The 24,069-nt window shown below is 39.3% G+C and overlaps 1 protein-coding gene across 2 annotated transcripts in view; it reads right to left on the reverse strand.

Annotated features, from left to right (window-relative positions):
- Positions 1 to 1,609: 1,609 nt before the first annotated feature.
- The window catches only part of LOC121316715 (putative thiamine transporter SLC35F3), a 56,175-nt gene continuing 33,715 nt past the window's right edge, over positions 1,610 to 24,069 (reverse strand). For both annotated transcript variants that reach the window (XM_041251815.1, XM_041251816.1), the window contains 6 exons: positions 17,156 to 17,483; positions 13,824 to 14,043; positions 5,381 to 5,506; positions 4,399 to 4,591; positions 3,706 to 3,795; positions 1,610 to 2,915 (listed from right to left, as the gene is read on the reverse strand). In XM_041251815.1, the coding sequence (XP_041107749.1) occupies positions 2,674 to 2,915; positions 3,706 to 3,795; positions 4,399 to 4,591; positions 5,381 to 5,506; positions 13,824 to 14,043; positions 17,156 to 17,483 (1,199 nt within the window). In that variant the 3' untranslated portion in view covers positions 1,610 to 2,673. The remainder of the gene's footprint in view (positions 2,916 to 3,705; positions 3,796 to 4,398; positions 4,592 to 5,380; positions 5,507 to 13,823; positions 14,044 to 17,155; positions 17,484 to 24,069) is intronic.

A 24,069-nucleotide genomic window follows, 5' to 3' on the forward strand; every position in this document is an offset into this window, starting at 1 on the left:
TAGAATAGATGATAATAATGAAAAACAGGCTAACTCACAAGCATGTAACTGAGTTTCAGTAACTACTCGGAGAAGCAAGTAGCTACCCTCCTGTGCCATTAAGAATAGCCTAACAGATGGTACATGGTGAAATAATAGCATAGTGTTTAATGAGGCTCTAGGATTGAAACAGGGTCTGAACAGTGTCATGAGTTTATACAGCTTTCCCTAATACTGGAAAAACCCAGCTTTGCCAAGGCTTATCAGATGTTCATGAAAGTGTTATAATATATATATATATATATATATATATATATACACACACACACACACACACACAGTAATCCATTATGCATCCGCCCGTCACATGTCCACCTTAACCGTTAATTCACCATGATCAAGCTCTTCAGCAATGTTAGTTTATTATTGAACAGAGAAGATTAGTTCAGAGATTATAGATCCCACCAATGTTTTCTACACTGTGTTGTATGTGCTCCATGCGCTGTCATTGCTGGTAGTGTCATGTGAGCTGTTCAGTGTGTTGATATGTACATAAATCTTGTTTGTCTGCGGGGCATATCAACTTCAACCTCCATCTCGATCTCCTGCCTGTCACTCAGCACTGACTGCACGCACGCACCCACACGGCAGACGGCTACTCTGTCACAAGCTTTAATACCCTGTATTGTTCTAAACAAGGGATTTAAGGGAGCTCCCTGATACAAGCTGAATCTCAAAACAGTAATTGTGTGAATGCAGTCGTTGTTACAGCTGTGTGTAATGGTATTTAAAACAGGACTCATTTTACATATCCGCCCTTACTCTGGTCTCACCACAGTCGGATACATAACAGACTATTTATATTATTAATATTATTGTGCAAAAGCCACACGCGTTTAAAACTAAGACACATGCACGGCATTTTGAAAGATCAGCACTGACAAATCTATTTGATTTTTTTTTTAATAAACCATTCAATAAAAAATATAAATCAAAATCCTCACTAAAATAATAATTAAAAAAAAATGTAGTGTGGTTATGTTTGAAAACAATGTATACATGTCTTTGCATTACAAAGTATAATAGTAAGCAGTAGCTGGATCATATGGAATCTAACTAAGTTTGTAGTTTATAAACTTTTTTTAAAATAGTTCCTTACAAAGGTTTACTCTCATATTTAACAATAATTCCAGAGGAATATAATAGTATATTTGCTATTGCCATTGTAAAATTACAATGGGAAACAGTGTTGGACATTTACTTTATCAGGAAGGCAATGGGTGAACTGTTATTAATAACTGTGGGTGCTGTGAGTAGACTGGGCTGTTTGCACTTCTCACTAAGAATGGTATATTCAAGACAATGCAAACAAATATATATATAAAACAAACATGTCCCTAGGTGAAGAAGCAGGGAATAATCCAGTTTTGCTTTAAATCCTGGTTCTCATCAGCTTTGCTTTACAGCCCACTTTTCTAAAACCAAGGCAGAAAAGGAAGTGGTAACAACAGTACATATTCTGTAATCACAGTGTAAAATCCACCAGCATATATATATATATATATATATATATATAGAGAGAGAGAGAGAGAGAGAGAGAGAGAGAGAGAGAGAGAGAGAGAGAGAGAGAGAGAGAGAGAGAGAGAGAGAGAGGATTTAAAAAAAAAAAACCTACAGCACAATCAACTTTCTTTAAATTGGGATGTAACTGCAGGATGTACAATACTGTAGATTTCTGTTTTTGCCATCAGGTAGGGCTATATTGTTTTAGAAACACTAAATGTTTTCTGCCTTGGGTAGACCTTGTCAGTATTCAGTGCTACTGATGTTTGTGACACCCATATTTATGAAATCTTTTTTACTCCAGTGAAAAGATGACACATTTGTTTTTGTTGCAAATATTACCATTTTGCTTTCCTTTAAAAAATAAATGCTGTAAATTCCACCTTGGAGAAATCAGCTCTGACAAACAGCATCGGGATCAATTCAGGTAATCTAAATCGTGCCAGCGTTTAAACTATTAAAATATGATAGACCATGGCATTTTACACAGGGCCCTTCCATCCAGTGACTCAAACGAAAGCAGTATTTACATCACAAGTAGACCTGATTATGTTAGAAAAGTTTCTTAGCTTAAAATGTTTGCAAAGGCTCACCAGGCTAGACCCATGGCAATTTTCCAACATTTGGCAGATCTGAAAAAAGGCTTTTCCCCAGTATCAGAAACACTCTTCTGACCACATCAGAAGAAACTTCTCTCCCCAGGGCAGACACACTATGGTAACAGCTCATAATGCATGGGTGCCTCCTGGTGGATACAAATTAAATAATAATAATATAAAAAGTATTTCATTAGCTAGTCAGGCTCCTGCTCAAACCAAAGTCACTAGAAGCGACTGTCTTTTTTTACACCCTGTGGTTGAGCTCACTCGTTATTTCTGAAATGCAGTCCAACTTCTTTAAAACAAAATCACAATGAAGTCCCAGCGACAGTCAATGGTTTTTCAAGCAATAGGACAACATGCACAGAGCTTTACACTTTCTGATTTCATGAGATATAGAAAAAAATATACAGAAACATACACCATAAACAATAAGTGTGCATTTTTTGCTTCGTTTGGTAAGAAATGTAAAATCACACAATTGTGTTATTGTTGGACAGCAGATTTTGGAGACGTTCACGATAGGTTGACATCAATGAGTAAAGGTGGACATTGACGATCGAGCCCGTCTACTCCAGCTGAGTCCTGGTCCCGCTTCCCCATTCCCTTCGGCTGCTTCCTCCTTTTTCCGCACTTTGAGCCGAGTCAGAAGTTTAATGATCCACTGGTCCCATTCCTCTGGCAAGAGCAGCAATAGAAATCCTAGGCTGATGGTGAGCACTGCAATCACACGGACAGTGTTGAAGCTTATTTCACTGGTGCAGTGATCCACCACTGAAAAATAAAATAGAGGCTATTTAAAGCTGGGTCTATACCTCAGTGGCTGTGCTGAACGTCTTGTTGCATGATAACGCTGCACTGACTTTTACTATTAATTTGTCAGAATAAAGTCAATTTTGAGGTGAGGTCAAAGGAAACAACAACCTTTCGATGCTTAAACTACAATTCAATAAGGAAACTTAAGTTTGTATACAACACTATGCTAGCAGAGAATGACTCATGTGTGTTTAAGTCTGCCTTTGACAAGCGAGAGAAATATAAAATGACCTTAACTGGATCCCTGTGGAACATCGCCATACACACAGCAGACGGTGAGGCAAAAAAATAGTTTGTAAGTTAGAGATATGACTCAAAAGCAGCCACCACATATCTGTACTCAAATCTAGTGGGACTTTTTGATTGCCAGTTTCAAAACCCTGATCTGAAGATTTAAAACCTGCACAGAGATAAGCAAGCACCGTACTGTAAATAATGTGCAGTATCTCTGCTGATTTTGTATAGCTAGAAGAAGCTTTGTGTCCACTGTACCCCAATCACTTAACCTTTTCTGCTGTCACCTATCCTGAGATTCCTTCACCACGGCTTCAATGGGCCAAATATTCCAGTAACAAAGATCACATGGTCAACTGATGACCTCACTCGATCGTGGGATTGACAGAGTGTTGCAGAACCCCAGCTCTCTCTCTCTGTCTCTGCCTCTCTCTGTGTCTGTCACCTTTTCCAGGCTGCAAGTAAGCTATTGATGTAACCAGCCCCTTAGTTTAAGATTTAAATGGTTACTTACCAGCATTTACAGGTACACCTAAGACAATGCCAAGGGAAATTAGAGTGGGGTAGGTGACAGCTATGCCAAAGTTTACCAGGATGTTGAAGGCTGGAAAAAAAAATAAAAAATAGTGGCATAGACAACATACATGAGCAAAAACAGAACATTTAACACAAAAATATATTTGTATTTGAAAATAATTAAATAACTTCACTTGAGATAATAAAACAATATAAATTGTCAACATATACTGGTTTGTAAATGTGGTCAGTGGGCCTTTATAGGGTCTATGTAGCTTTCTGCACTTTTCGCCAGCATCATGAGGACTTGCGATAGATCGCATTTATCCCAGAAAGCAGACTGTCTAACAGCAGAACCACCACAGAATGTTTTAACTACACCACTACAGCAGTATGTATCTCCAGCAATTGTTTCTATTATACAACATTAAAGATGTGCATATGGGGATAGAGGAGAAAGGACTTGGTAAGGAGCATGGGACAGCTAAAGGTGTAAAAAAGAATACATATTGAAGTAGGTTATTTATTGCTGGGCTAGAATATACAACAAGGACTAGTACTGACTAGTGTAATCACTTCAAGGGGCGTTGAACCACAGTTTGATTAAGCAAACTGGACAAAAATGATCCTGTCACCAATTATTTTAACTATATACTCATAATCAAAAAAGATCAGAGCCCAGTTTACTTACTCAGCAAAAAGACGGAGACCCCACAGAGATACCCCCAGGGAACAGCGTCAATTGAGTCAAAGTATTCCACTTTGGTGAAGTAGAGTATGACAGGGACGAAGCTGAAGAACACAAAGTTAACTCCTCCCAGTATTGTCAGGAACAGGGCTGCTTCTCCAAACTTGGCACTGCCCAGGATGAGTTTAAATAACACCTGCAGCAAAGTCAGTTTGGTGAGGATATAATCTACAAGCACATCTGGCAAAACATAATAGACCAACTTAATGAGCTTTTGTGAACGGCCAAGCATACTGAGACAGATTTTCAAAACCTGTCTGATTTTGAAGTCAGAGACAATTGCATCATGTTGGATGGTGAGACAGGGTAGCATCACGGCCCAGGGTGGTTACGGGCAGGAATTGGACCCAGTGGCAGAAAGATGTTTATGACACGAACACAAATAAAGCAGGAACAAACAAAACACGGCACTACGGACAAAATAAATATTCAAATAAAAGATTAAACAGTTGTAGGCTGGGCATTCGCCTTCACTACAAAGTTGCAAATGAACGCAGTTACACTCACTTAACTTCTATTCTCTAAACAAATGATTTTCCCTGCTTGTATACAGGTGGCCATTCTCCAATTAGCACTAATACTTAATTGGGAAATGGCCACACCTGTGATTGTTGGCAGGGACAGAATTAATCCCATCCCTGCCAACCTTACATTCACATACACACACACACACACACACACACTATATATATATACAATAAGGGCCTTTGCCACATAAAAAAGGTTGTTTTTCCTGTTTTGTTTTTCTTGTTTAAATACACAGCAAAACACCAGGCTTCTGACAACCTGACAGTCTAATCACTGACTACAGTAACTGAGCAATTACAAGACAATTACAACCGTGCGTACAGATGAACAATAACAGTGGGTTGCTAGTGTATTAGAGGATAGCAGTCATCTTATTGGTTGTTAAAAATGCATGTACCTTGTACAGAGCTGACATTGATGCGGCTCCAACAACTAGTGCAATGCCAATGACTGAATGGCTATGAAATCCATCAGCGTAGGTCATCATCACTATACCTGCAATAGCAAGTATTGCTGCAACAATCTGGTGGGGGAGGTAAGAGAGATGGAAACTATTAGCTTTTTTATGTAGCTGGTGCAGATTTTAATCAGTAAATGCAGAATAATGTACAGGGAATGGGCAAAACATTTAAAACAACTGCCCTAACATTGCAATTCCTCAATGATCGCTGTGTCCAATTCCTTGAGGGGTATTTGGGGTGGAGAAAGTTATTGCACACATCGTCATTACCTTTTGTGATTGTATTTCAATGTATCCCAGGGTCTTCACTGAGATTAGTCCCACTTGATTTGCAATGTAACTATCACATACTGTATTGATGTGAAACTAAAGAACAGATGCACCATTTTCTTTATTATACCCAGAATCCCCCAGTAATTCCACACTTGATTTCCACCCTGCCTGCAGGGGAAATTGTAACTACATACTGAATTCCAATTTGATCTGCGCTCCAGTAACAAAAAACAGAAAAAAAGTGAGGTGCAAACTGTACTACAAAAAATAAAATACATTTAAGCAGATTTATAATGCATCAATTGAGCAATCATGACACGTTTTGCATTACTGCAGAAAACCTCACTTAAAGTGTGTTGCTTGTTTACTCTCCAGTGTACTCTTAAAACACAAGACTTTTCAAACAGTAATAACAATCATACAGTGAATCACTGTGTGGCAGGCTGGTGAGTGGATAGAGGCCCAGAGACAGTCTGGAGTTCAAAAAAATAACTATTTTATTATAAACACAAAAATGAAAGGGCACAAGGGCCAAAACAAAGCAATTTAAACATAAAATAAACAAAATAAAGCAAAAATACACTCACAAAAATAAAGGTTTCCAGGCTGGGCAATGCCTTCACTGGATTCAAAAATCACAAACACCAAAACACCAACCTGCTTCCTCAGCTCCCTCCTCCCAAATGAAAAGCAGAGGCCTCCTTTTATGTCAGGTGGCTGGGTGCTGATTGATCGTTAATGAAACTAATCATCTAATCAACCCCAGCCACCTGAACACAATGAACCAAGGCAGGTAGGGGAATTTAACCCCATCCCTGCCAATTTCTAAAGAGCAGAGCTGTGCTCTGCCACATACCTCCCCCCATGTACAACGTACACCGGCCGCAATCGGCCAACTCGCCCCCCCCCCCCCAAGAGTCCAATTATGTCCCTTGGGTGGGCTGTTTTGGTGGGTGGTGGTGGGCGGGGTTGATGTCAGCACCCCCAAGACTTCTTTGGTTAAGATGGTGCCGAATCTCCAAGGTAGCAAGGCGACGACGGCAGCCCGGCTCCCTCTCGTGGCAGAGGCGGCGATGGCGGCAGCAGACCCTCGGGAGGCCTAAAAAACAAAAAGGAGACACCAGCGACCCCAGCCGATGCGGAGCAGCAGGCGACCCCAGCCGATGCGGATGCGTCATCCCCAAGCGGTGCAAGGCAGGCATCCTTGGGCCACAGCTCCTCCCCTCTGGGCTCCGAGAGCTGTGGCTCCTCCTCCTCCTCCCTCTCGGGCTCTGGGAGCGGCGGCTCCTCCTCCTCCCTCTCGGGCTCTGGGAGCGGCGGCTCCTCCTCCTCCCTCTCGGGCTCTCGGGATGACGGCGGCTCCTCCTCCTCCTCCCTCTCTGGCTACGGCGACGGCAACTCCTCACCCCTCAATGGCTCTGGGAGCGACGGCAGCTCCTCCTCCCTCTCTGGCTCTCGGGAAAGCGGCTCACCCCTCTCTGGCTCTGGGGACGATGGCAGCTCCTCACCCCTCTCTGGCTCTGGGAGCGACGGCAGCTCCTCACCCCTCTCTGGCTCTGGGAGCGACGGCAGCTCCTCACCCCTCTCTGGCTCTGGGAGCGACGGCAGCTCCTCACCCCTCTCTGGCTCTGGGAGCGACGGCAGCTCCTCACCCCTCTCTGGCTCTGGGAGCGACGGCAGCTCCTCACCCCTCTCTGGCTCTGGGAGCGACGGCAGCTCCTCACCCCTCTCTGGCTCTGGGAGCGACGGCAGCTCCTCACCCCTCTCTGGCTCTGGGAGCGACGGCAGCTCCTCACCCCTCTCTGGCTCTGGGTGCGACGGCTCACCCCTCTTTATTGGAGTGACCGGGGCATCTCCCATGTCTACCGCCAGGTAATTAACCACCATGAGGGCAACCTCTGGGAAGGACGCCGGGTGGTGTTGTTCCTTCCATTGTTCCCACCTCTCCCCATCTCGACGCCACAGTGTGTTGATAACTATGGGGAGATCGTGGACGAGGTCTGCCTCAGGGTGCATCAACCAGTCCCAGATCTCCTGGGACGGTGGTGAAGGTGGTGGTGCTGGAGGTAGTGGGGTGGCCCCTAATGCTCGGGGTGAACACTGCACCTCCTCCTGGGCCTGGTTGTAGGGGCATCCTGCCCAGTTGTGGCCGTCCTCCTCACACCGGCCACACCAGTTTGCCGGTGGCACATCTGGGCAGGACCGCCAACGATGGTCCTCCTTCCCGCACCAGGAACACCAGGGGAAGAGGCTGGCCGGGTCCTCCAGCGGTGGCTGCAGCAGCTTACATTTCTTCAGCTGCTGCTTGTCCTGCCTTTGCCGCTGTCTGCTCTTCTTTCCCATGTCAAAAAAAAAAAAAAAAAAAAAAAAAAGATCCCAAAAATTACAAAAAAAAAAAAAAAAATAAAACAAAATACTGCTCTGAGCCTCTAGGTGGCGCTATCCCATTTCTGACACCAAATGTGGCAGGCTGGTGAGTGGATAGAGGCCCAGAGACAGTCTGGAGTTCAAAAAAATAACTATTTTATTATAAACACAAAAATGAAAGGGCACAAGGGCCAAAACAAAGCAATTTAAACACAAAATAAACAAAATAAAGCAAAAACACACTCACAAAAATAAAGGTTTCCAGGCTGGGCAATGCCTTCACTGGATTCAAAAACATTCAAAAATCACAAACACCAAAACACCAACCTGCTTCCTCAGCTCCCTCCTCCCAAATGAAAAGCAGAGGCCTCCTTTTATGTCAGGTGGCTGGGCGCTGATTGATCATTAATTAAACTAATCATCTAATCAACCCCAGCCACCTGAACACAATGAACCAAGGCAGGTAGGGGAATTTAACCCCATCCCTTCCAATTTCTAAAGAGCAGAGCTGTGCTCTGCCACACACTGTAATTGTATTCATCAGGGAATGTTAACCAAAGTGAATCATCTAAATGTGAATACAAAGCTCTACATTAATTACAGATCAGTATGATTTAAAAACAATCCAACTAGCTGCCGTGTTTACTACACCATGTAACGAGCAACACACCTAATATGTGCAGCTCAGCAAATTACCAGCACCGCTCAAGTCTTTAATTAACCTTTTTTTTTTTAAAGGAGAAAAATACCAGTTCATTTTACAAAACACATAATATAATTCAAGGTCTCTAATTTGCTCTTGTTTTGTAACATTCGCATAGATTATTTCTAAAAAAAAAAAAATAAATAAACACAAGGTAAATATAAAGACTGAAGAGTAAACACTTTGAAAACTATAGCCCTGAACCCTGTCCTTCAGTATGTGCTTTAAGACCAGGTAAAAGTCTTGATCTCCTTGTTATTTATTTTTTTGTTTTCTTGTAATTAATACATCCTCAAATACATGGACTATATAGCTCATAGATCAGCAACAACAACACAGACAATGCATAGAAAGTGACACTTAGAAGGGGCACTGCCCCGACACGTCACGTTACTCGTACTTGTGCTTGGAATTGCTTTTAAAGCCCAATTTGCATGGGTAAAAAATTACTGACATCTGTGAAATTTAGTCCCGTGCGAACGGTCCATTTCTTTTTAAGCCAGATTATTTTCTCAGAGGTGCTCTGATTTTTTTTTTTTACAGGACATCAACATCAGAATCTTCTGTAAAATTGCAAACTCAGGCGTCCTGTGTCTTTATAGTCCTGTGGGAATCGGCCAAGTCAGTGTTATGTTAGAATTGATATAGCATTTCCGAGGTATTCACCTCAAAGCCTTCATAATAAACCATAACATAATGTTAAAATTTGTATGAGATTCTCCAGTTCAGCAAAATGCTACGAATGTGCATAAATCGAGGACGGGCCAAAATACAAAACATAACTGATGCTTTGATTAATGGTGCATTTTAAGATATTTATGGAAATACAAATCACTCACGGGACAAAATGGTTATTCTAGCTTTGGAAAAGAAGGTACAATGAAATGAGTTATTTACACCTGGTTAATTGTTTACAAATCATCCACAACATCACACTTCATTTAGAATGTACTGACTTTCATTGATGAAAACGAATCCATGTCTAAAAGGGTACTAGATGTCCTCTGCTTTTGACCGACTCTGAGGACACCTGGTTTTTAGTCCTGTGCAAATCATGCTTAGTCAGTATTTAGCCAGTAAAAATGTCAGCGCCTCAGATGAGAGGAAGGTAATCTTCTAATTGGCTTTTAAAACACTCAGTGCAGAAGTTAATTGCCATTGATTGGTACTCGATTGTAAACCAAGAGAAGGACGTTTTTCGTTTGTGAATCCCATGCAAGTCCGTTCTTTAGTGTGATGTCAGGCCAGATGCAGGAACCAAAAGAAAGACACTGCAGATACAGTGCAAATAGCATTTGCACCGTCTTATTTTAAATAAAAATGAAATAAATATTTAAACAAACAGAAAACACTGCTCACAGAGCAAAACAAAAAGATGAACAAAAACAAATCACGAACACAAAAACCCAGGTCAGGGTGGGCAATCGTCTTCACTGATCCTATACTTTTGTTTATTTTAAATTTCTCTCTCCTCTCGCTCTCATGTTCTCTTCCCTGAACACCCCCCTTGAGTGCAGAGAGCTGCAGGCTTTTATGCAGGTGGCCAATTAATTCAGGTGATGACCACCTTCTTCATAAGTTTTCTTTAAATTACATTGGCAGAGGATGAGCTGCCAAAACCTGCCTCTGCCAAAACACACACAAACACGGGTCTCACCATCATAAATACAATACATAAATCATACAACAAAACACATGGGTTTTGCCGTCATTCAAATAAATAATAAATCATAATACAAAAATACAAAATAGCACAGGAGCGGAGGGGGAGACCCTGTTCTAAAAATAAATAACTAAATAACTGTACAGGGCTCCTCGCCCTGTTACAGACTTGCTTCTGTCGCCGTCAGACCCTCAGTTTATGCGGCATATTGAAATCAATACAATATAGCTGACAATTTAGACTGGACTTTGAAATAAAAATAAAGTCATCGTGAAAGAATGTATTATATACGCCTGTCGAGTTCTCAAGCACTAATTAATGAAAGTCGTTCTACACGTCATATACTATTATTATTATTATTATTATTATTATTATTATTATTATTATTATTATTATTATTATTAATTTTATTAGCAGTTGTCACAAAATATACACATTGAATCACAATAGAGTGTGATATAGCTACTCTACTTTTTTCTCGTCTGCCTGTCCTCCAAATAGTTACCACCAACAGCTCAAGTCGTGCGAGCCCCCCTGCACTCCACTACACTCTTCAGGCAGAACAACTGTGCCACCCTGAGTGTGTACAGGTGTAAAAAATAAAAGTGCTAATTCTAAGCTCTCTGCACAAACCAGTGACCATCGGGACTGATGCTAAACGAAAGCTGTTGTATTTTAAAAAGCAACAAAGTACGGTGTGGATATACTGGATCAAACAGCATGGCTGCATTCTGGTGGTATTCGCAGGTGGCCTATGGCTGTTTTTTATAATGTTTTGGACCTGGCAGCCATCAACGCTTTGGTTTTGTACAAGCAGTGCACCGGCAACACAATCACTTGGAGGGACTTAATTTTGCAGCTAGCCCTGGAGCTACGGCAGAAACATTTTGATAAAAGACACGAAAGCCGGCCCCTCAAACTTCATCCAGAGTTGAAGACAGAGAAATTGCTTTTTTTTACATGGAAAACTACAAATATAAGCCCACTTGAGAGGTTACAAATTTGTTTTTTATCACATTCCTCTAAATATTAGCAGACCCTTAGGTCTTGGTTGGATAAGCATAATGATTTACACATTGAGAAGTGCAGTGCTGAACTAGCTAAACTGTATTTGAAATAAACAGTTCAGTGAATTTTCATGTGGGCCTTGTCAATAAGTTGATTAGGTCCCATGCTCCTGGAATACACTTTTTGTTGAAAATGTTCCATTGTTGGGTTATTCCATTTCTGCTTACCTATGCTAGAACGTCATTCCACTCTGAGCACACACCTTCAGTAAGATCATTGACAGTAAATAACTATAATAGACACATTTATATATTCATTTTCAACCATGCAGAATCATATTTGTGTGTATATTTGTTTAAGCACGTAACAGACATATATGTTAAGGCTGATTTAAATGTTTCAAGCTTATCGAAAACACTCATTTACAGCTAGTCTATGTAGCGATATAATGCAAATGCCAAGCCACCTTACAAAAGCTGTGAAACTTTTTTATTTTAAGCAAAAAAAAAGATACTTAAATAAATAGAACATCAAATACAAAAAGACATTAAAAAAAAAACAGGTGCCTCTTTTATTTAGTGTCACTTCACAGAACGAACAGGTCGCTGACACATTAGAAAGGAACAAACTGAGCAACGTTCCTCTCAGGATTGCAGCACTACCCTCCTCGGCACCTTCCATTCCTGTTAGCCACTGAAGATGTGTTGCTTGTCGGTTTGATACTGTCAAAGGCTGCTCTGCTTCTTAATTGAAGCACACCAACACACAAGAGGTGTCCTGTGTCCCTGGGTCAAAACTGCCTTTTTAATCTCAACAGTGGTAAGAATGAGTATGATAAGAATGAAAGCCATATTTAAGAAGCTAATGCTACAGCACATAAAGGTGTGGGTAACACTGCCCCCTGTGAACAGAGCCGGTAGTCATGTAAATGTGTTGCTCATTGTTTGGTGCCACCACCTGTCAGCAGAGAAATGGTAGATTCAGTCAAAAAGTACACCTCTGCATCATGACCGGCATCATGTTTAATGATGAAATTCAATTAAACGTCCAGACAAAGGACACTGAACACACCACTGCATTAACAAAAGTGTCAGAAACTCTGTTAGCTTTGTAAGGGGTGTCCTATATATCAGACAGCATAGACAGTATTACTATTGGGTGTTTCTCGATTTCTGTCAGACATGAAGCAAAGAGAAACTAATTCAGATCATCCTGATGCGTGCTCAACCATTATCAATACTTTTCGCTATCTCAGTGACTGTTATTGCATTTAAAAAAAAAATAAAATCTAACGGCTGAACAAAACCAGTTACTAAACAGGGAGTCGTTTCGATCATGTATCAGCAGGAGCTGTGCATGTCACATGTGTCTGCATACAGGTTGACAGATAATCGTGTTGACAATGAATCATAACTCGTTGCAGTCAGCATGACATTATAGCTTCAATTTACCTTGAAGTGTAAAACTGTTTTCATGTACTGGAAACAACCCATAAAACAGGAAAATGCGGCACTGAGTTGACTTTGATTTGAAGTTTCCTAAATTAAATGCAGGGATTGCAGGAGTACTTCTCTCAATGTTCACTTAATCAGGTGGCTCACAGGGTTTTGGCAAAGCTACACACCATCACTGCTAATTCCCAGGAGCTAATTACCATCTGACTTGAGGTACTCCTAAGATTGGGATGTAAAACACCAGTCCTGAATATCTGGGCTGAAAGTGACCCTGCAGGGAGCTTGTCAAGCCACAGATCAGTTTTGTGCCCACCTTGTTATGTTTTTTGTAAATTAACCGTTTTAAATTGTGCTCCAAGTCAAGGAAGTAGAGCATTAACACATGTATTTGCAGTGGCACAGTAAACTGAACTATATATACAGTATACAACAGCTCAAGAGCACCTTACTGAAATACCGAAGGACTCTAATTATTTAGTTTTATTTAGCTCTACTGACGAGTGCTTTGCACTTCTGAGGAGAAGATATTGAATGTTTCAGAGTCAGTACCTCACGTGTAGACAGTGGAAAGGGGCACTGAGGGTTAATGTTCCTTTTGTACTGAATAACAAAGCAATAGTCTTTCAATACACCTCGTTTGATCTCTGCTTTTCTTTTGAAGCACTTTGTAGGGGTGAGAGGTGCAGCCAAGATGCATTTACTGTGCTGCAGATGGAGATTCTCTTTTTCATCTCTTGATAAGAGATATGTGTTATGTTTGTTTGTCAGTTGATACCATAGCAGGAAATTGACATAGCCATGATCAATATAAGAAAAGAGCAATACCTTGTAGAATAAGTAGTTTTGGCCATGTAAACATAAGTGCTGTGTATGTAATATGTAATAGTGACGATCTTAACTGAATTAACTTACCCTTACTCCCATAAATCTGTCCCTTAGAACAATCCAGGAAAGCAAGAACACAAAGGCTTTGTTACAGCAGAACAGCGCTGAAACGTCTGTCGTGTTTATTTTCCTCAGTGCGTGGAAATACAGATAGTTTGTTAATGTCCACAAAACACCAAAAGGGGCGACCTTTGTAAAGAACACCTTCACAGTCAATCCGTCGTCACCAAAAAACTTGCAGCATTCTCTAGGAACACAAAAGACAGAGGGAAAAGGATTAAACATCAGGAGCAATACAACTTCAACGTCTGAAAACATTAGCATGCACACTACCCCTACAATGAGGGGTAGTGTAATAATAATGTTTTGAAAATTGTGAACGGAGTAAATGGTTCATGGTTTCAATGCGTGTTGATTACGTATTATTTAGGAATAGCGAATGGGGTATTACTGTACTGCAGAAATATGGATATTTGGATATTAGTACATTGTAATAACCGGGTAACTATCAATGGTTCTTGCTCTTGAGTGGTAACTACTGTGTCATACATGGCTTTGTTACCAATATCGTCTACCCTGATGATAATTACATACTTAGTTATGATGTAAGAGTAAGAACCACTGACATCTGGACAAGAGCCTCAGCCTTAAGGACCAAATGTGTGCAAACGAGGTATTATTCGTACCAGAATCTTAGCAGTCTGTCAATGGCTGTTTCATTTATAACTGTTTCATGTTATTTGTGTCTTATACATGTATTTATTTGATACAAAACAACAGCAGGTGACACCCTGATATACCCTGGTAATTATATAAAACAAATCACTCACTGCTGGCTCTGCATGTATGAAATTCCCTTTGTGTCACTGTACTGACTATATTAAATAACGCTGATGCATATATAGCACTGAAGCAGCTGGCACGCTTCCAACACTGTAAATCAGACCACGTGAATCTTGCCAGCAAGTCATGATTTATTCTCATGACTCACAGCCATTACAGCACACACTGAGAATGCAGATGTACACAGTCATAGACCCGGCTTTGATGGAACAGAGAGCTTAGGTCATTTAATCAGGAATGCCGCAAGAAACTTGATGCCAATGTGTACACTAGTTAAATAAATCACTACGCATTGGTTTAATATTTCAGATTTTAGACAGAAATAATTCAATCATACCAATACGTTTCAGCAAATACACTGAGCAGGTATAATACCTTTATGTTTGTCAAAAGCTTAGAGCTATCCATTAAATTACCACATATTACATGCACAGTGTGCACAGGCAAGTGTGACAAACAGCCACCGACTGTGATACTCTCAATAACTTGAGCTGCAAAATATCCTAAGCACCTTTATTACAATTGGATTTAGGTTCTCTAACATGTAAAAAGCTAAACGTGTGTACAAGTGCCTCCCACACATTATACCCATGCTTCCTCAAGGGATAATAACACAGCAGCAGTGATGCTGTGATGGAGATTTCCTTTACTGTGTTACTTTGCCATAATGGAAGACTTACTGTAAAACCACCATTGCACAGATATTATAGAAATGTTCAATTGATAATCCTACCTATCCATGGTTGTGCTGGAATAAACTGTAAAACAGCTCTGACTAACCCTAGCTGGGTATAGGTTGATCAAACCAACCCTGAAGAACCCTTAACAAGTAAATAAAAAAATAACCACATAAATTCAAGAACATAATATTATATTGAAAGATGAAGAAGGTCTCAATGCAAACTTGAGCAAGATAATGCCTTCAACAAATACGTATTTGCCATGTTCCCATTAGCACCACAATGAAGTGCGCTGATGCGGATTACAGAGCTTTTAACTGAACTACATTCAATAGGGAAGTAGTTAAGGCTGGTTTGCAGGCTGTTCGTGCTGCAGGGTTACTGCTGGACAGTCAAGCCAGCATTCATTACACATTAAGCTCTTTGATTCCATTTCATGGACACTTTTAAGGATTTCACATCTGAAGTATAAACCTGTTTAAACTAGCTCCAGGGTAAGGATGACTTGTTTCACTGCATTCCATTCAAGATTACAGAAGAAAAAAGATTAAAAACAGTAGCTGAACATCAGTGAGGAAATCGAGGTGCTAGAATGCATTAGTTAACAGACAAAATACATTCACCATGAACTACATCCACAGCATATATAAGTGAAAATGTAAGACATAAAGAGAGACAGATAGGGTGCCCCCAGATTTTGATACTCTTAACATCCTTTCATTATAACTAAATAAGTAGTTCTCTAGATATATGTCAAAATGTAAGTGTGAAAATTGACAGTGATCATATAGCCAGACAGCCTCCATATACCCTCCACCTATGAACTTGGGCTCATTACAATTATCAAGTTTCAGTAGAATCAGAAAGGGTAATTGTGATATACAGACAGACACACTATTTACCCAAATATTTACAACCTGTGCGAAAGAATGTTCTTTATAGGGTGGGCACCAATATCGACATTTTGATATGGTATCGATATCGTTCGATATCAATAATAATTTCCATATCGCGATATCGTGGGATTAAAAGAAATTCACGTACGCTCACAGAGACATACTTTTTATTGCTAATACTGCTAAAAATACAAACACACTATAATCAAGTTTATTTTATATTAAGACACAGCAAACCCTATACATACCAATCATTGTCAGTCTCATAGGCAAACACCACACACTAAAGTACTATTTAGCTATTTTATTCCATTGATTGGTGTCTAGGTACCACATGCTATTTGTTATATCTTGTTTTTTAATGTTCGTGTTAGGTCGGCAGTGCAGGGCCTTTGTGAATTGCTCAGATCCGCCCTTTTTTTCGGCTTCTCATGGCTCCTATCGGTCTCACCGACATCAGACCAGAAAGGGAAATTTGTAATGACGGACCTGGTCCGACACAGGACCGCAAAGGGTTAAGTATCTCACTCGGATCATGCAACAGCATGGGCTGACATTCTTAACCATTTTATTTGGGACATGATTAGCTGCATGTGTTATAACAAACCTATTATTAACTGAATTAAAAGGACTGTGTATTTTCTTAAAAAACATCTCACATCTCAGAACTCACTTTATATCAACAACGGAAAAAAATGTAAGCATGAAGTATTGACAGTCGGATAGGCATACAGACAGCACCCATATACTACCAGGTTATGATTTCTAAGACAGCCCAGAAGTAACATCCAAAAGCTATTATGAAACTGCTGAAAATCAGAAGTATGAGTTGCAACCTGGAGACATCAAAAGCATGACGATTAAAAGTACCTGCAGAACAAGAGTCGACCTAGAAAATCAGAAGACAGCTGTTCATCAATTCAAACCGGTGAAGACTCACCTGTATCTTTGCTTTGGAGAATGCTTCTCTGTGGATGTGTACAGATGGCCGATGTAGTAGAGTGGGAAAAATAAGAAGTTCCAGTTTGTTGCAAACCAAGTCAGGGTGAAAGGGGCGTCGAATTTCCTGAACGTGAGTTTGGCGAGCTGTGTGGAGGCGGTCCAGGACAGGCACACACCCAAAAGCACCACTACCCCGCAGCAGATCTTCCTGACTTGACTGGCAGTCAGCTTGAAGCAGCAGCGGGTCACTCTCTGCACTCCGGTGTCTGGCTCAGCCGGGGCATGCGCGTCTGCTGCTGTCAGGTTTTCACGAGGGTGTTCATCTCCTGCAAGGGACAACAGCAAATGATACAAAAATGCATAAAAGAAACACTAGCCCATGTTACATTTCAAAGTTTCAAAAAAAAGCTTTAGCAATCCAGTTACAATAATTTACCAATTTGTTAATTATTATTATTATTATTATTATTATTATTATTATTATTATATTATTATTATTATTATTTATTATATAAATTTTTTTTTTAAAAAGTGTAGAAATTTGAATGTCTCGCCATTCATGTCATTCAATGTGTTACACCAAAGTGGGTTCACGAAATCACTTTATGGTACGACTTATTATATTATCATTATATTAATATATTATTCTCATAATAATAATAATAATAATAATAATAATAATAATAATAATAATATAACAGGTCTCCTGGGACCCATTATAGTTGTTTACCGAGCTCGTAACCATAGGTCATAAACGTCACACATTGGTATTCATACAGTATATTGGCTAAGTACACTGTCATCTTATTGTAATGTCAGTCACCTCCAAAATATATTGTTTCTCATTGCACATCAATATATGCTGCATGAAACAGCTGCTGATTCATATACAGGAAGCCTACAGAATAGTTACTTGTTTAATCAACTTAACACCCAGACCCCACAACCCCTTATAGCGCAACACAGTTGTTTGATCTTACTGCTTTCTTATTAGCGAAGCTTAGCACCTCACATTCAGAGGCAGGTTTTGAATAGAAACGTTAAATAGGGTTAATTGCAATTGCATGTGTCCACTATGTACAAAACGTTATGTATATTCCTTTGTATCCCAGACTCTTTGCAACCTTGCTTTGCGCATCCCTGCTACACAGTTCAATTATGATTTATCGTTAATTTATTGTCTTCAAACCAGTTCCCTTACAGTGACAAATGCCTTTAATAAGCCACCTACTGTACAACAACACAATATCATTATTCCTTTAATAATCTTTTAATCTGTTGAACTACAGTAAGCAATAATGGCATTAGCTGCAACGTTCATATTCAGCCGCATTTGATCTCTGCAAAAAACGTGTGTTCTTGGTGACTTCATATTAATAATGGCCTGGGATACTTTATTGTTGTCATTTTGTACATATAATCTGCATCCTCTACAGTGATTATGGTAATACATAACACTGCTCGGGACCTTGACAAGAGCTATCATTTTGCTGACCTCAAACTGAATTGTAATGATTCTAACAAACATGGTACAAAACCATGTAATTTAATAAAACCGAAATTGAAAGCTCCTTGTTATTCTCCTCGTGAATCATTTACCAGCCTTGAAGAATATTCTATTCTTGTTTGCCAAAAGTAGTTTACACAGCTTGGAATCTGATTGCATTATTTTACAGCTATACACTGTTTAAAAGTCTAAACAGTATTTGCACATTGTATAAAATTATAACAGGCTTGCAGTCTGATTGTAAACAATCTGATCTTTCAGTCCCTGTCAAACTTCACCACAAGCAAATTATTATTGCTGCAAACTACATGGAACAAAATGAAATCCCTTTCTAATTATTTTTTATATCTCAATTGACACCTGACTGTTGAAGAAACTTTCAGATGCTGACTTTTCTCTCTATGTAGAGTAGGTGGGCTGACAGAGTTGAAAGGTCACATTGTCACGTGATTTGAATGGCACGAGGAAGGCTGTTCATTGCCAGCAGTTCTCCAGATTCAAAGTAGCTCAAAGCCAGGTAAAGGCAGATTGATAGAAAATGATAACATCTCAATACTGCATCAACATTACCAAGAATCATCGAGAATGACTGCAAACACCATACAATAGAAAATGATAACATCTCAATATTGCACCAACATTACCAAGAACCATGGAGAATGACTGCAAACACCATACAATAGAAAATGATAACATCTCAATATTGCACCAACATTACCAAGAACCATCGAGAATGACTGCAAACACCATACAATAGAAAATGATAACATCTCAATATTGCACCAACATTACCAAGAACCATGTAGAATGACTGAAAACACCATACAATAGAAAATGATAACATCTCAATATTGCACCAACATTACCAAGAACCATCGAGAATGACTGAAAACACCATACAATAGAAAATGATAACATCTCAATATTGCACCAACATTACCAAGAACCATGGAGAATGACTGAAAACACCATACAATAGAAAATGATAATATCTCAATATTGCACCAACATTACCAAGCTTTACCTGCCTCAATATATCTTCCAAGGTACTTTCTTTGATATCTAGACAGCATTACTAGTTCCAGTTCCACTCATAAATCTTCTTTTGATTAAACTGTATTGTCTTCCACTTTGTTAATACAAGTCAAATGTTAAATCAATTGTATTACTTACATTTCTCAAACACTATTGACCCACAATGGCCGTGATCTGTGATTGAATCCAAACACCCACTCTATTTTAAAAGTGCAGTGCAACAAAATACTTAAAGTTTTTTATCCTGAAAACAGCTGAAGTTAGTCTTTTGAAAAAACTGTGTTTTATTCCAGATATAAGAAACAAACCTCATCTTTTGTTAGTGCAGAACAACAGGAGTACTGGAAATCATACAAACAAAAGGCAAGCTTCAGAACAACCAAGAAAGTCAGACTGAGTCACCTGATGAACACAAGCTGTAGTGCAGTTTCTAAGAAAGCTTGTGAGGCTAATGACTTCTGAATGCCTTGTTGGATTAAACTGGTTATCAGTATACAGTTTTATAATGGTGGGGGGTAAAATACTATTGACAAAATGTTCACCCAAAACTCACTACAGTAGAAATCTACCCACAAGCTATAATTTTATTTGATAAAAAAGACAACAATTTGAGTGCACAATGTTGAGATTTGCGCAACTAGGCCTACTCATTTAACATGGCGGGGTTGAAATCAGCAAGCCAGTGCTGCTTGTCCCTCGCCAAACTGGTTTACAACAGGGATACAGTCATGTGACAGAACATTTACTCACCCCCCTGGCAGACACAACCAGCTGGATAAGGAGTTTACTGTAATTTCACACATCAGTGGCACTTGGTCACTACTCCATGCAATAAAGAAGATGAAAAGCGGTGATTTGTCTTAAACAACACAATCCTAAGAGGTAACGCTGTAAGCGGTATTACACAGGTGAAGACCCTGAAATCACCCAAAATCCCCTAAAGACCAAGTTTTGCTACAGGTTCTGATATTGAAGTATGCATGAGCTCTGATGTAGAGATTGCAGTAAACCTAATTGTAATTGACTGCAAGGGATTTCAGCTAATTCACAGAGTGGATGTTATTTTCTAACCAGTTTCACACTTGGAATAATCACAAAACAGTTACAGTAGAGAAACAGACATACTGGTTTTGGTGACCACAGCGGGGGACCAGTAATTAAAACAAGCTCTCAATCACATGACTCACTCTTGCATGACACACGTTTGTGCTTTTATTAGGCCAGACACTGAAGACCCAGTTCTAACATTTGAAGTTCCCACTGCAACATAGCGGTTATTTAACAGATGTTACATTTGAATTCTCCACATCACAATGTCTCAAAATATATTGTACTTATGCAAAGCATGAATCATTGCACACAGTTTTGGCTTCTCAGTTTTGGAAATAAATGCATCCTTATCATGGTGAGTGCCTCTCTCAAGGATTACTTCCCCCAGTAGGCAACTTCCTCCACTTCAGCTGTCTGCCCTCACTGAGGCATGAATAAGTGGCACTGGAGTGTACAGTGCCACTGCACTGAGGTCTCACAGTTCTACCCGAGCGAGTATTACCTTATATTATATTACATTATGTGTCCATGGCTTTGTTATATTTTGTCATGTAATCCCTCATATTATTTATGCATTCACTTTTTTTTTTTTTGCTTTTGTGACTTTAGTGAAAGAGGACAAGAAAAAAATTGAGAGGCAATGGTGTTATCTACAGGGCTTGAACCAGCAACCATCAACCAGGAGAGTTTAATCTCACAGCTCTACAGACACACTTCAGTCCTGAGCTGAACTACCCCTGCCATTGGCCTGGATCTCTATCTGTGTCCATTTCGGACTAGGTTGAGACTACCAAATTCAATTCACATTTGACCACAGCTGGATATAAACACAGGTTACCAGAGGCAAAATACATGAATCAGCCACCAAGCCTTTACACTGTAATCCCACCAAAACCTAATGGAACTGTTGTTTATGTATTATAACAACAGCAGGATAATTAGTCCATCTGGACATTCAGACTTAATATAGAAGGTAGAAAAGGAAAGTCCAGTCCCCCAGATAGTGCCAGAGTACTGCAGGTTTCTATCCAGGGGATCCAGCCAAAATATAATCATCATTGAACATAGCCTGAATTCAATTAATCTTTTCACCTTTCAAGCACAGAGCTCCCTGTGTCTTCGATATATATAAATCCCTTTAATCCAGGTTGTGAAACACTGCGCAATGACAAAAAGCAACCCCTTTACTTTAACAAGCTTGAGACACATTCAGTTGTCAGCACTATGCTCAAGGTCATTTCAAGTTACATTTGACAATCAAAATACTGTATATTAATTTACAATTGTTAATAGAAAGGGTTTTGACCATCACTTGCAAGTGCACTTAATGGCTGTGTTCTGCAAGGTCCTTATGAGAGTGCTGTATATGGTACTAGTGATTGTATGTGCCATTGTGTAATATATCATATTGCACCATATTGCAATAGCATTCCCTGTCTGCAGTTTTCACTTGAATTTTCATGATAAATATTTGCAATCAATCTACCAATTCAGATGCAGTCTCTGGATGAAGAAAAAACTGCCCAAAGACAGCATTAGATAATCTTTATCCAGTTTGACTCAAATGCTGTATTATTTTTCCAATAACCCGTGCACACACATATGCATGCATTTCAGCATAGGGCTAATCCACCAACCTTGAAAACAAACCACTCCAGTGCACACTTCTGATCAAACAAAATAAATCAAATAGCAAACACACAGCTTTCACCGTTACAAAAAACAAATCAAATAGCAAACACACAGCTTTCACCGTTACAAAAAACAAATCAAATAGCAAACACACAGCTTTCACCATTACAAAAAACAAATCAAATAGCAAACACACAGCTTTCACCATTACAAAAAACAAATCAAATAGCAAACACACAGCTTTCACCATTACAAAAAACAAATCAAATAGCAAACACACAGCTTTCACCATTACAAAAAACAAATCAAATAGCAAACACACAGCTTTCACCATTACAAAAATCAAATCAAATAGCAAACACACAGCTTTCACCATTACAAAAAAAAATAACAATATAATAAAATAAAATCAAGCTTCATCTTCCTGAACAGACAATATATGATGTTCTGACTGTAGGCTACTTAGAATTTCACATCTATCTAATTCTCGTTTCTGATTGCCTGCCAGCTATTACAACGCACTTCAATGTGCATATTAAGCAAGTGTAAAGCTTGTGTTAGCAGAACTACAGTTTGTAGACAACACTGCAGGGGTGTCTGGCTGTAACAAATTTCACATCTAAAAAATTCGTTTCTGATTGCCTGCCAGCTATTACAACGCATATATATTATATATATAGCTATATATATATAGACAACACTGCAGGGGTGTCTGGCAAAAAAAATTTTGGTTATATTATATAATATATATATATATATATATATATATATATATATATATATATATATATATATATATACTGCTGAAAACTGCTGGGGAAATATGAACCTGAATCTGACCCGGTATAAGCCTGTCGAGTAACAGTATTCATCATTGAAAGACATTTTAGTACATATAAATTCATCAAATGAGTAAAACACATTGCAAGGTACTGACGATAACTAAGAACCCCCCTTCAGAATCAATAATCAAGTAGATTATTGACCACAGTGGTTTTAAAATCAGGAGATGGGATAGATATATAGTTTTAAATGGAACATATAATAGATACAGTTCTAAATAGAACCTATAAACTATGTAGCTGTTACAAACCTGTAAATAAACCCCCTGTGAAAATCGCAACTTCACGGGCTGCGCGAAAATTGTGAAATTTGCCCAATACCGCGATTTTTACAATATTCTTATGAAACAAAAGTAATTTCATAATTATTTGCATTTCTTACAAAAATAAATCACATTAACGAAACTGTACAGCTCTGCTGTGTGCCTGCATGCATTATTCACCATGCACATACAGCAGTGCTGTGCAGTTATTCTGTCATGTCACTATATGCAATCTAGGCGGGAAATTAAAATACTACACACTGTAAACAAGAAAATGGGTATCTCTGAAAAGGCTAAAAATGTGTATGCACAAGATCACGTAAAGCAGTATCCAGCAGTTTACACAGCAATGGAAGTAAGCTCTTCTGTACGTCCTGCAACGTTACTGTAGATCACTACCAAAACTTGTCTGTTGACAGCAAGTATTCAAAGAAGGAGACAGGCAGAAATCCAGAGCAGTACTGACACTGCTTTACTTGCAAAGTAACAAAAAATGGAGACTTCCATATTCCAAACATCCACTTATTACATTCTGACATGACAGACATTGCGGAAATATCCCTTTTGAAAAATCAGACAACCA

The sequence above is a fragment of the Polyodon spathula genome, chromosome 6, assembly GCF_017654505.1.
Source record: "Polyodon spathula isolate WHYD16114869_AA chromosome 6, ASM1765450v1, whole genome shotgun sequence".
NCBI lineage: Eukaryota > Metazoa > Chordata > Actinopteri > Acipenseriformes > Polyodontidae > Polyodon > Polyodon spathula.